General features: G+C 41.0%; 1 protein-coding gene across 2 annotated transcripts in view; it reads right to left on the reverse strand.

Annotated features, from left to right (window-relative positions):
* CPNE4 (copine 4) overlaps positions 1 to 13,266 on the reverse strand; it is a 229,248-nt gene that overhangs the window by 106,854 nt on the left and 109,128 nt on the right. For both annotated transcript variants that reach the window (XM_059468798.1, XM_059468789.1), the window contains one exon: positions 5,196 to 5,375. In XM_059468798.1, coding sequence (XP_059324781.1) covers positions 5,196 to 5,375 — 180 coding nt within the window. The remainder of the gene's footprint in view (positions 1 to 5,195; positions 5,376 to 13,266) is intronic.

The raw sequence follows: 13,266 nt of genomic DNA on the forward strand, positions 1-13,266 counted from the left end.
GAGGACCTGGATTTGGGGTTTTGCTGTCTGTATTAGTTTCATTTTCCTAGAGCACCCTCCAGGTGCATTGGTACCTGGAAAGGTGCGGATAACACACCAGGGTTTGGTGACTGCTGAGCAGGGTGGGCACAGCATCAGCACTGTCTCTCAACATTTCACCCCCTCTTCAAGGAGCTGAGGGTGGGCAAGATCCTGGGAGGCCAAGTCATTGGAAAAAAAACCAAATCCCATACCATGCACCCCAACCACCACACTATCCCACTTGAAAACCATGAAAATCACACTGTTAAATTTCTGACTGTGCTTTTCCATCTAATATTATTTCCCCGTTGCTTTTTTTCACGTACATAAAACCCTGACCCATTAAACAAAAATCAATCTATCTTCTGACACTCAAAACAATTACAGATTTTGTGAGCAACCAAAAAGCATGAGAAGTACAAAACTCTCAGGTACTAGGTGAGGATTGAGTTGGAAATTATTAGTCTGGGTGAGAGGAGTGCTCAACACTTTACCTAGGCACAGAGAAGTGGAAAGAGAAAAACAAAAAGGAAAGAGGGAAGAATCTACTCTCCAAAGTTGCAGACATCTGCAAAACCATGACAGAGCAAGAACTGATTCATAGCATCTAAGGCACCTGTAAGAAAGCAAGAGGTCACCCTTATAGAGTGGTGGCCCAAGATGGCAATTAAAATATTACTGGTTGTGATTTCACTGCTTATCACTACAAAGCTGTGGATGGGTGCCCTTGCTTGCCAGCGCCTATGCAAAGAACAGCAACTATTTAGGGTGAACTGAAGAGTTAGAGGATTAGTGGGCAGATGCACAGCCTGATGGAGCATCCCAAGCAATTTCTGCTGAAGCAGAAAGCACAGTGCCAAACCACTGCTCAACCCCAACACTCCCACTCCAAAGAATGAGAGCTGTAATTTACAGCAGCAGCTCAAGAAGGCTGATATTACTGCCTTCCTCCCTAAGCAAGACCAGCTAAAACTAAGCCATACTTGCTCTGGTTATTTTTACTTTGCAAATTCAGGCTTTCTTTTGCCACCTGAAGGCTACTAAAAGTAATTGCATATAGAAGTGAGGGTTCACTATGCCTCTGCTTACACACAGGAAGCCATCACTGCTGTGAGGGTGCCAAACACTGGGACAAAGCCCAGAGATGCTGTGATAACTTCATCCTTGGAGACATTCAAGACTGGGCTGGAGAAGCCCCTGAACAATCTGCTCTTATCTGTTTTGAGCAGCAGATTGAACTGGAGACCCCAGGAATCCCTCCTCACTTAAATTACCTTATGATATGAAAAGCACACCCTCCCAAATGTCTATGCCACTTCCTTGTATGGTAATTCAAGTAAACCTAACTAAGGATTTGCTCCAGAGACACCACCCAGAGCAAAGCATCCAGTTTTGGGTCTCCAGAGGAGGGCCATGAAGAGGGGGTCAGAGGGGTGGAACACCTCTCCTTGTGGAGACAGGCTGAGACAGTCAGAGTTGGTCAGCCTGGAGAAGAGAAGGTTCTGGGGAGAGCCTACAGCACCCTCCTGTACCTAAAGGGGGCTACAAGAGAGCTGCAGAGGGACTATTTACAAGGGCATGGAGTGACAGGACAAGGGCTGATGTCTTTAAACTGAAACATTTAGATAGATATTAGGAAGGAATTTCACTATGAGGGTAGTGAGGCACTAAACAGGTTGCCCAGAGGTTGCTGGAAGTGTTCAATGCCAGGCTGGATGAGGCTTGGATCAACCTGGTCTAGTAGCAGGTGTCCCTGCCCATGGCATGGGAATTGGAATTAGATGTTCTTTAAGGACACCTCCAAACAAACCCTGCTGGGATCCTGTGAATCTAATTTCACAAACATGCTCCCAATTAAGAATAATCATTGTGAAGTTACAAGCAAAACATGCTACAGTTTCCTTGATTAAATAACTACCATATGACTGTAGAACTGGTATTATTAGATATTAGTTTTATACATTTAATTAGAAATTGAACAAAAATTTTAAAATAATAGCATATTTTTAAAAATTACAGTTTTTAGTTATGCACATTAACATATTTAACAATGTCACTATTTAAAAATGTCACTATTTAACAATGTCACTATTTAAACAGTACAACACAAGCTGCTTGGAGTATGGTACATTCTCTCAATGTGAAGTTCCTTGAAAAACTCTGTTTTATAAACTATGTGCAATTGCAGACCATATTTTAAGACTATGCTGCTAACTGAGATAAATTTGTTTGCACTCTCAACTTTCCTGCCTTCTCTAATATTTTAGGGTTTGTTTGATTTGGTTATCATTCTGACTGTAGAGAACATATTTGTTGATATTCTGCCAATCTGCACATTACCAGGACACTCAGGAAGCTGGGAAACTGGAATGTAGAAAGAGCCTTTCTCAGTACAAGGAACAGACTTTTAGTTCTTAAAAACACACACCAAAAAATCCCTCCTAAACACCTCATACCAAGCCTGCTCCTGTCAAAGCCTTCAAAAGACAATCTGCTATTGTTTTGTCTGGAAGGGAAACTTTTAAGTGTGATGGACAAAACAAATCACTTTGAGGAAATGTTTCTATTTAGCGTGTTGACATTTATGTATCTACACTCATCAGGTATCTACCCACAACCATTTGTTCTACCATGTTTAAATGTTGTGGCATAAGAAATTCCTGTTGATTAATCTGCTCTTCACATCCAGGTATGACTGACTACATGCCAGGATGTTGCTAACCACAGTATTTACCAGTAGAGGCACACAATTGACTTGTCCTGGCAAGAGCAGTATAAATAAATCTTGCAGAAAATCCAGTGGGATGTCTCTAGACAGTATATGCCTCAGATCTAGCAGCCTACAAGTCACTGCCTTCATCACTCTCATAGAACACAAATTTATTAGAGCATTTGGAAGGAGATTATTGAAACCTCCCAAAGGAATGCATTCCTCGTCATTTACATCCAAGACCCCAAATTTGTGACAAGCCTGTACCTAATGGGTAGGCTACATGTAAGATTGAGATCAGAATAAAGCTAAAATTCAGTTCTCTCTGTGAGCTTACTGTATAACCATGCTATTGTCTTTCCCAGCATTTAGTTTTCATACTAATTTTGATTTTGATAGAAGAGTTATATGATTTGGGTAAACATGCAGGTTTGCCACACATCTAAGTGATGATCTACAAACAGGTACAGGTAGCACAGAATATTAGAGATCAACTATTATCTAGAAGAGAGCAATAAAAGTTGGCACTTCTATGTGGGGGTGGGAAGGGCATCAGTCTTTCAGACTATGCCTAAAAATCTACAGCCTTCCTGGATATCTCATTAAATCCTACTTGCACTGGGAAAGTGAGTTGGGAGGCTGACACACACTCTTGCAAAAAGTTCTGTTTTATTCAGGCATTAAAATTATGTAGACAACAAAAATTATGTCAAAATCGTCTCAAGAAAAGCTGTGCGTCTATTATCATAATTCAATGGTAATTGAATTATGTAATTACACCATACAGTTAAACAAGAGTGTAAGCTCCATGTGTACAGCCTGTGCTGTAGGACTGTCAACTTTGGAGTCTTCATAAAGGCTTGACTTGGATCACAATTCCAGTGCTACTCTTCTGGAATTTCCTAAATCAGTTTTAAATTATATAAAGGCAAAAAACTAGAAAAGCAGGAGGAAGGAACACCACCAAACATAACTAAATATGAGATCAGAGTCCTCCAAGTTGCATTACTGTGAACAGAATTCACACTGTTATTTTTTCTTGGTTACCATTGAAATTATGCTGCAAACAACCCAGCTGTGTGCTATTTATAGCCATCAAATAATTATAAAGACATTTACGTTACAGGCAGCAGCAGTGACATTTTTCCCCCCTTCTTTTTCAAGCCAATTAAGCAAGAAGAACATTATAATAACATTTTGCTTTGTTTCCCATTCCCCTTCATGTTATAGGACAGCTTCTTTTCATTTCTCAAGACCACAAGAAATCTGTCAAAAGGAACAGTGCACTGTAAATATCCTAAATACCAACATCTTTGTTTTGAGCTTCCAATTTAGTAAATGCATATATTTCATATTATTTCTCTTGCTAAGAGGACTTTTCCTCGTCCAGCATGTTTGGCCTAATAGCTGTGGGAAGAAAATCAAAGTGATTCCTCTGTGGTGGGGCTGAGTGAGGACCAACAAAAGGTGAGAAAACAGGGAATCAAAGCTTTGCAGCATTTTCCATGACACATACCCTGTTCATAATACAAACTTATGTGGAAGCACTGCAAAGGAAAATCTGAACAAAAGAACTTCCTGCTCTTGGCACACAGCATGAAGAACAAATTTATACTCAGCTTAGTGAAATTTGGCATTGCCAAATTTCTGCACTAGGGACAGAGCAGAAATCTGTGCTATGAAACCCTGCATGACAAAAACTGCCAGACTGAAATAAACAGTTATGCCTGGAACACTGCAGTGTGCCACCAGTCAGCAGTACGGGAATTCACCACAGAGTTGGCTATGATGACATCTAGATATTGATCTTGTGGGTAGGACTCATCACCGTTAAATTTAGTAATCAAAAAAGTTAAGTATCTCCCCTAAGCCAGCTGTCTAGACTCTCTTGACAAAAGATAAGGAAGGACGGGTATCTCCTGAGGACAATTTATCCTAATCTAGGATAGATGTCTCAGGCAAAATGAATCAACGGTTGGAACTGTCTGTTTCTCTCCATTGAACTTAAGATGGAAATCAGAAGAGTAACTTAGTCTAGACACCTAACTTTTGGATGACTGAGAGTCAGGGAGATGAATCCAACCCTATCTCTCTATTTGCCACATCACCAGGCACTACCCTACATGAATAAAGTATATTTCTAAGTGTTTCTTGGACTTTGAACTTGCTTTAAACCCCATGCAATGTAAGGAACAATAACTTTCTTCAAAATCAGTCTATTTTCCAATGCCTAATGAGCATGGCCTTTTACTGTCCAAGGCAAATCACTGATCTTCCATTTCCTGTAAGCACTGAAGCTGTACTACAGCAGTAAAACAAACCAGCAGAAGTTCTCAATTATCCCATTCAAAGCACCAGTTAAGAATTTTGCCACAAATCTCACCTATCAGTCACCCAACAAAGAACATATTCCACATATACACAAAAAATGAGCAACAAGGGGGAAAATGGCACTGGCACTTACTTGTCCAAGCGTGCACTCCATGCCACCGAGGAAATCGGCTTCCTTCAGCCCATTGTGATTGCTGCTAATGTCATGGACCTCAAACCGCAATCGCTGCACCTCTTCAAAATAGAAGTCCACCGTGAACAGCTTGGAGAAGACGGGATTTATGCAGGTTCGGATCACTTCCGTCCTGTCCACCTGTCAGATCGAAAAGAGGTCACATGAGTGGCTTCTCTTTCTACCAGTGATGGACAGCCATAAGCTCCTCAAACACATTTTGCTCATTGTCCTGGATTGCCAAGCAATTTGTTTTCTATTTGCCATCTGTATGGCAGTTGTCTTCTGTTAAGTGGGCAGTTTTCCTTATCTCTTCCACACCCACTCCTTCCTCTGGGGGGGACATCTTCTGATAACAGGCTATTGAATGTCACTGCATGACTGATAAGAACTATAACATCCCATTATGAGATGCTCCACCCAGAGGGAGGAGCCAAGCATTCCTACACAGATATAATCTTGAGATTCTGGAACACCTGTGTGGCTTCTCCAGTGGATATCCCAGAGGAACCGCTGCCTCTTCCACTTCAGAGGAAAACTACACCCTTCTACAGGATCCCTGCTCCAACAGAACCACGCCTGTCACTCCAGGAGGACTGCAGCCACAATTCCAATTGGACGGTAGCAGCACCCTGACCAACAGGATGCCAGGTTGGGTTCTGACTCTGTGAGTGTTGTTTTAGTCTCCTGCATTGTTTATTTTATCTTTTTATTTTCTTCCCTAATGAAGAACTGTTATTCCTGCCCCCATATTTTTACCTGAGAGCCCTTTAATTTCAAATTTATATCAGTTCAGAAGGAGGGGGTTTACATTTTCCATTTCAGGGGAGGCTCCTGCCTTCCTTAGCAGACACCTGTCTTTCCAAACCAAGACACTCATTTACTAGGACTGACAGCTGGGACTGTGGCCATGGACAGTCCTGTTGGTACTGTCAGCAGCAGCTGCCCTTTCTGTGCTGGGCTGACCACAAGCACAAGAACACCTTCCCTTGCCTCTCCCTTCCGGCAAGTCTTTAGCAGAATAACTGGGAAATAAACTATAGAATAACTACAGAATTTACACCTCCAGCAGTACTCATCTGTCACTACAAAACAGCAGCAGAGTGATACCGTTTCATCAAACTAAATAGAAAAGAGTGTAACATTGTCAGTAATTACTCATTTCAGATAATTTGCATGATTAAGGAGTGGAGAACTGGATCCAAAGCGACAGCTTTTCTTAAAAATACATAAATTTTTCCATCCTCCTAAGTTGCATCACAAGAATCTGATGGGTTATACACTGTTTATTCCTACCTCTGAGTCTTAAAACTTCTAAAGAAACATAATTTGTTATAGTGTGTTTTGTTGGTTTAGTCCGTTTCTCCCCCATTTCTTCATGATGGTTCTGCCCTCCCAGTTTTCCCCACCTCAGTTTCTGTTTATCATTTAGTCACTATGGTTTTCCTTATGTTATATAATTTCCCCTCCCTCTATTTCCAAATATGTACAGTTCTTTCTCCTCCCTGGGCCCAGTCAATCACTCCCCACCCCTCCTAGTTTTCCAGAATGTTCCCCTCAGTGGGAGACGTGATTGGCTGTGGTCCCGGGGCCCCTCCTATACTTTGTAACTATTGGTTTTCCCTTCAAGTCTGTTAAGTTAAGCTCATCCCTTGACTTTCCCCGATTGGTTCACTGTAAACACCTCCCTTTATCATACCTCCCTTTATAATCCCATGCTCTCCCAATGTTCCTTGTCACTCCCTGCTGGTCGCCATAGGGATTAAACCTGTTTAGACCCCAGGAAGTGTCCGACTCTCATTCCTTCGTTGGGATTCGCAGCTCTCCGCCGAGACCTCGTCCCCGCAGGCACAGCTCGAGGCCTCCGCCGCCGAGGGGTGCCTGAAGCTGTCAGCCCTGGGGCCTTGGCACCGGGACTGACAGCCCCCGCTGCCTGGGCTGTTGGCCGCCCTCCTCGCTAGCCGGGTCAAAGGTTTCAGGCCGCGGACCACGCTGCAATCATTAAATCTATATTGCTATTTCTTAAAAAAAAAAGTGCTCCTAGATTACTTTCTAGTTCTCTTAAGATGTAGTACTTGGGCTTCCTATTTTTGAAATAGGCGTTTGTTATTTTTCATTATGACGGTGACAACATAAGCAATAAAGCAATTTCCTTTTTTCCACTCTCTGTGCCTTGGCACAGAAAAAAAACTTAATAATTCTGTAAGATTAAAGGAACTGATCCTGAAATGAAGTAGGATGGGTACATCAGTGACTAGATAGGAGGTGGCTGGTATGCCATGGAACAGACAAATGAAATTGCTCAGAGGAAGAGTGATGAGATCCTTTGTCTGATTCCTGATCAGGAACATCTGTTGTGTAAAAAATGACAGCCGCTTGCTTCCCTTTTCAGAGTTTATAATGCATTAGCCTTTCTAGTAGTTATCGGCAAGGACGCAAAGAGTCAAGCAAATCAAAAGCAGGTTAAAAAATGAACAGTTCCTGGTAGAACATCAAAGGTGTCAGATTGACAGCTCTGACAGCCAAAATCCTTTAGCTAATCACCAAACAGGTGCCACCACTCTTGGAATAGATGCAAACCAGTGTATGGTAACACTGCCTCCTCACACAGCTGTGTCAATGTGCTCTGACTATGGCAGGATGAGACCATCACAAAGAGGAAAGCAACCTTGCTTACATAATCATTCTTAATAAATTTGCATAGACTACCTGAAAATTATGGGTTTGACATCAGTCATGCAGAGAATAATAAGAATAATACAAGGTGGGAAAAGATACCATTCATTCAGATGCTGGTCTATCTCAAATTTTTTTTATCTCCACCAGCAATCAGTATGACTTCAAATCACGATTACTGCTACAAGGAAAAATATTTCTTATGTTAGATAAAGAAGACTAATTAGTTCACTGAGACATTCCTGAGACCTCTTCTAAGTGAAAAGTGATCTCATTCACTTCAGAACAGCGGTTGTCACATGAACTAGTGCTTCAGCAGACCAAATAAACAAAAAATTTAAATGAATGGTTTCAAATATTTTTCATAGCCGCAGCAATCTCCTATACGCATTCCTTGTGTAAAGATTGTTAATTCAATGGCATCATTTTAATTGCTTCATTGGTCCAACAGATCTCAGGCAGTAATTGAAGTTTCCGTTATTGTTTCACCTCATCTTTTCCTTTCTGCTGGAAAGGGCTCTCCACTGTGAAATACATCAAGATTTACACTTGCACTCAACACAGGTTAAATATGTGGCTGCTCAAGGGAGTAAAGTGCCTGAAAATGGAGGCACAGTTCTTCACACAGGGACATTAAGAATTTCAGTCTCACACAGAGATAAGACATTGCTTGCTTTTTCCAGCCTGTGATTGACTGACATGCTTCCCTTGACACACACCGTACTGAAATATAGTCATTTTACTGAATTTCCCCAGCCTTCCCACATTATTGAGACAATACATCAAGCCAGCATGTCAGAGCATGGGATTACATGTGAAAAATCTGTATGAAAGAAGCAATGCCAACAGCTCCACAAGCAATACAAAATTCTTTGGTCCTCCCTCAGCCATCAGCTATAGCATTAACCCCGATTAGTCTGCCTAGCCCCCAGTCTGCTTTGTCAGCATATTCCACAGTTACCCTACTCCTTGGCCAGACAGTTGGGAAGAGTCCCCAGCATGGGAAGCCCAGCTCCCATTCCCTGGCTTTGATTACTGTGCAGCAGGGCTGAGCACTGAGAACCAGCTGCAGTGACTCGTGATGAAGAAGCACTGGCAAACAGAACAGCTCAAAAAATTCCCCAACTCTCATGGAACGCACTGGTTAGGAGATGCTGTGTAAGCACAAGGTATAATGTCCACTTGATTCCTGCCACTTTTTGAAGGTTGTTCTTGCTTCAGTATTCTTGCTCTCATATTGAATAATAAAGCCTTAACACTCTCTTTAGAAATGTTGGATGAGCATGAAACCTTAATGAAAACTGGTGAAAATTTTGCACTTGCACTATTTCCAAGTGCAATATCATGCTGATAACCATCAAAAAGTTCATGATATACAGGGCTGCAGACACTTACAAAAACAAAAACAAAAAAAAAATCACAAAAGAAAAAAAACCAAACCTGACCTGGTTTTGACCACGAGTTACCCTAATACCTGATGGACCTGTTTCATTTTGATCAAAATATGGTGTCATCCTTCATGCTAACCCAAAAATACAGGTTCATAGCAGTCTGATAAGATGTCATCCTCAAGCCATATGCCCTTAATCTTGCTGTCACCCAAAACCACTTCCAGCACTTTCACTTATATGGATGATGAAGGCTAAAATACTTAATTGCACAGTTTAGCTTTGCCCAGCCTCATTAACTGAGCACTCAGGAAGTTACAATTTCTCAGCATAAATGTTTTCCAAAACATAATGAAGAACACTAAATCTCCATTACTTTTAGGGAAGACAGCTTTGAAGTCCAACAACAGTATGTTATAAGTGAGTGGAACTTATGCTTTTGGTCTTGTTACAGAAAACCCTAATCCTGACGAGATGCAGATTTTTCAACAGGACATGGACAGGGGTCATGTCCACAACTTCAGGATTTGCTGATGCCTGACATATGAGCCATCTGTTATTTTAGGACTTTGCTAGAACAAGGAATTTCTCCAACTCACTGAAGCAGAACAAATTTTCAAAAGAAACAATTGACAGCTACATGCACCTTTGGGCTGTGTCATGAGGTAAAACTGACCTTAAAAAGAGCAGTGTTCATCTGACACCATGATCCGAACATCTGCTTCATGGTGCAGCTTCATCTGCACTTTCCCTTCAAGGACAATTTCAACAGAGAAAAGGACTTGCATCTTCACCTCCTGGGAGGGACTCACACTGCTTTCCCTCTTCATCTCTTTAGGTCCTTGTCACTTCACATAAGGTGGCACCCTGCTGAGTAGCCAGGATTACTTGGCAGGCCCATCTGGATGCAGCCACCCTGTGAGCTTCCCCTTGAGGAACTATGAATGACATACAAACACCAAAGTTGGCATCCACAGTGCAAAGTGCCACCTCAACAGCAGGAATTAAAATATAGGAAAGAAAACGGGCCTTCTGAATCTTCCTGTCAAACTCACAGGGAGTTGGAAGCTGAGTTTGAAAGCTGCTTTCTCTCTGTACTGTGGACATGCATGGACAGTTGTCAGAAATGTTTGCCCACCATCACTGCTGAAGAACTGCAAAACTGTCTTTGCAGTCAGATAGCATCAAAGTAAAGAAGGCACAAAGGACAGATGAACAAATACTAAAATTCAGGTTTCTTATGGTGTTCATATATTTTGTCTGTGATCTGCTGAAGAGCAGTGAGTTTTGCAGAACTGTGATAAATATGGTATCTTCACCGAGGAAGCAGTTTTTTATCCTAGAAAAAAATAATCACTGACGAAGAAGTAATTCAATGGTTGAAGGATCAACTAAGGATCTCCACTCCATCTTCCACCATTAGTTGAGAAGTAAAGCCAAGGGAAAAGATCTAGCCCAAGGGGGATTTTTTTATCTTCTATCAAAATTAGATGAAGTTTAAGCTATTGCACATAGAAGGATGAACAAATATTACATAGAAGCTTAGTGTCGCCTGGTATCTAGAGCTTTCAAGTGATTATAAGAACAACTTTCTCATTATGTCCTTGAGAATCAGGAAAATGGGGAATTGTCTACAGGACCTAAAGCTCTGCACCTCGAGGCCACGCTTGAGTATTTAGCACAGATCAGTGACGTGGAGAACTCCATGTCCCACATAGATAACTGGTACCTATCTGCTCTCCACTGTATTTCTAGCAGACATGCAACTAGCACAAAAGAAATGCATTTTCACCAGTTGTTTCTCAGCATCTTTGAGGTGAAGAGTGGCCAAGGGCCATGAAGAACTCACTGTGTACTCACCAAAAGGACAATTTTGGGGGGACAATTTTAATCAGGCTCATGAAATGGTATAGCTGCCTGACAAACTAAGGAGTCTTTTGGTCTACAAAATGATGGTCTGAAAATTTATACAGCTGCTGCAGCTCCTTCAGTGTTTGTTGCAAAAACCTAGTTGAAGAGGTATAAAAATGAAAATTCCATTAAGTAGAGAATGCAAGTACCACCAGAATATGTTTTTTGGGGTTGTTACATTTTTAGCAATTTCTTAGTCCAACAAATTGACCCATTGTTCCTTATACATTTTGGAGGCCAACAAGGGAAAACCAACAGGCTTTATTTTCTGTAGAAGTCATTATAAAATGCTGATTAAATCTAGTAGAATCACATTTGTCAGCTGAGCTGACAAAAGTACAGAGGTGAAGGGGTAGCATTATTTTTAGGTCATCTGAATCTTGACAAGACTGAAAATTTCCATGATACAGTACCTTACATGAAAATTTGATACCAAGCAGAAAGCAATTTACACTTGGCTTGCTGGTTTCCGAGTAAGTTATTAATATATTTTTTATTATTCACAGTGCTTTCACAGCACCACAATTCTATCCCACAAATGATAAGTTATTGCAAAAGTTACCATAATTTATAGCCCTTGTTTTCAGTTTAATTGATGATTGAAAACAGTGGAAAGAAATTAGTAGATCCTTAATTCTTTTCAGGCTGTAGAGCTCAGGGCTGAGCAAAATCTCAGTGTCAGCAGAAACCTTTTGCCACAGGCTGGCTTGAAGTGGAGCATTTAATGTGAATGGTCTTAAAATTATTTGCAATTAATTTCTTTTATTTGTGTATCTATATAAGTATTAGATGGCTTATAACCCTCTAAGTCACAGCCATGAAGACCTGCTTTTCAGCACTTGAAAACTAATATTTAGAAACAGCCCAGACAACTGAAATTACAGGAAAACCAGGATTGTAATTTCTTAATTGAAAAGTTCTTCATTAAGAAAGCCCATTTCTCTGCTAACAGCCACTGACCAGCCTCTGCTTGATTACTTTTACTTGCTCTGTTACTTCTCATTGCTCTGAAGCAGGAAGCAGATAATTTATTATATGCACTATGTAAAAATTCTGTGAGAAGTTAACAGACGGAGTTGCCTTACATGTTCGTAGCTTATAAAAGAAGGGAGAAATGAGATTGTTGATAGGTACTTGCACGTGGTTTGTCTCATTCCCTCAGAAACAACATTCACAATTCTCTAAGTCACTGCACAGTCATTCAGTGCTAAAGTTATCAATGCAGTGCTCACAGTTAAAATAAAAAAGCAAATTTGGACTAAATTTCTCTCTGAAGTTCTTTATGAACCTCAAGAATTGGAAATGAAAATAGATTTCTGTATGGTATTTAGTCTTCCTAGGTCAAAACAAAATAAAGATAGAATAATAGATGGAACTTGAGGGCCTATACTGAACCCTGTCAGACTTGAAGCCTGTGCAGGTTTCAGAGTATCATCTGAGCAACTCCAAGCTCTCACAGCTAGAAAACAGTGAAAAAACCCTGTGGGTGCAGTACAGGTTAATTCTAGTGCCAGGCAAATTGTGGTGACATTGTAAGGAGGAGAATGGGGAGTTTCATGGGATTGGAAAGAGTGCTGCTCAATCCCCAGTATGATGAAAGGAGGACCTAAATTGGTTGAGAGCCCTTGTGCCAAGGGACTCACTGGTTTTCTGGAACAAAAGAGATCTCTGAGGAAGCTACAACAGTCCCCTTTAGTTTTCAGACCATGTGCAGTTGTTGTCAGTGATTTCCTTGGTAAGCCTAAGCTTTCTAGGCTGCATAAAAATCCTGGAAGGTGCATGGGTTTCCCTCCCACACATTATCCTTTTGGAAAGCTCAAATACAAGAGAAAAAAAAAGCAAGAGCTCTGCTAGTGCATTAATTCACAGTCACACTGTTCCTGACTGAACTAGCTACCTGATTTTACTTTACTCTCCTCTGGAAAGAAACCATTTCATTTCATTCAAAATAGTTCTGGGGATTAGAGATCACCAAGTCTTCTCAGCTTAATGTCATGAAACACAAATATATGGTGCAGAGTGATAATTTTTAGTCACTGTATGGACTGCTACAAAAG

Source organism: Ammospiza nelsoni, chromosome 1 (assembly GCF_027579445.1).
Source record: "Ammospiza nelsoni isolate bAmmNel1 chromosome 1, bAmmNel1.pri, whole genome shotgun sequence".
NCBI lineage: Eukaryota > Metazoa > Chordata > Aves > Passeriformes > Passerellidae > Ammospiza > Ammospiza nelsoni.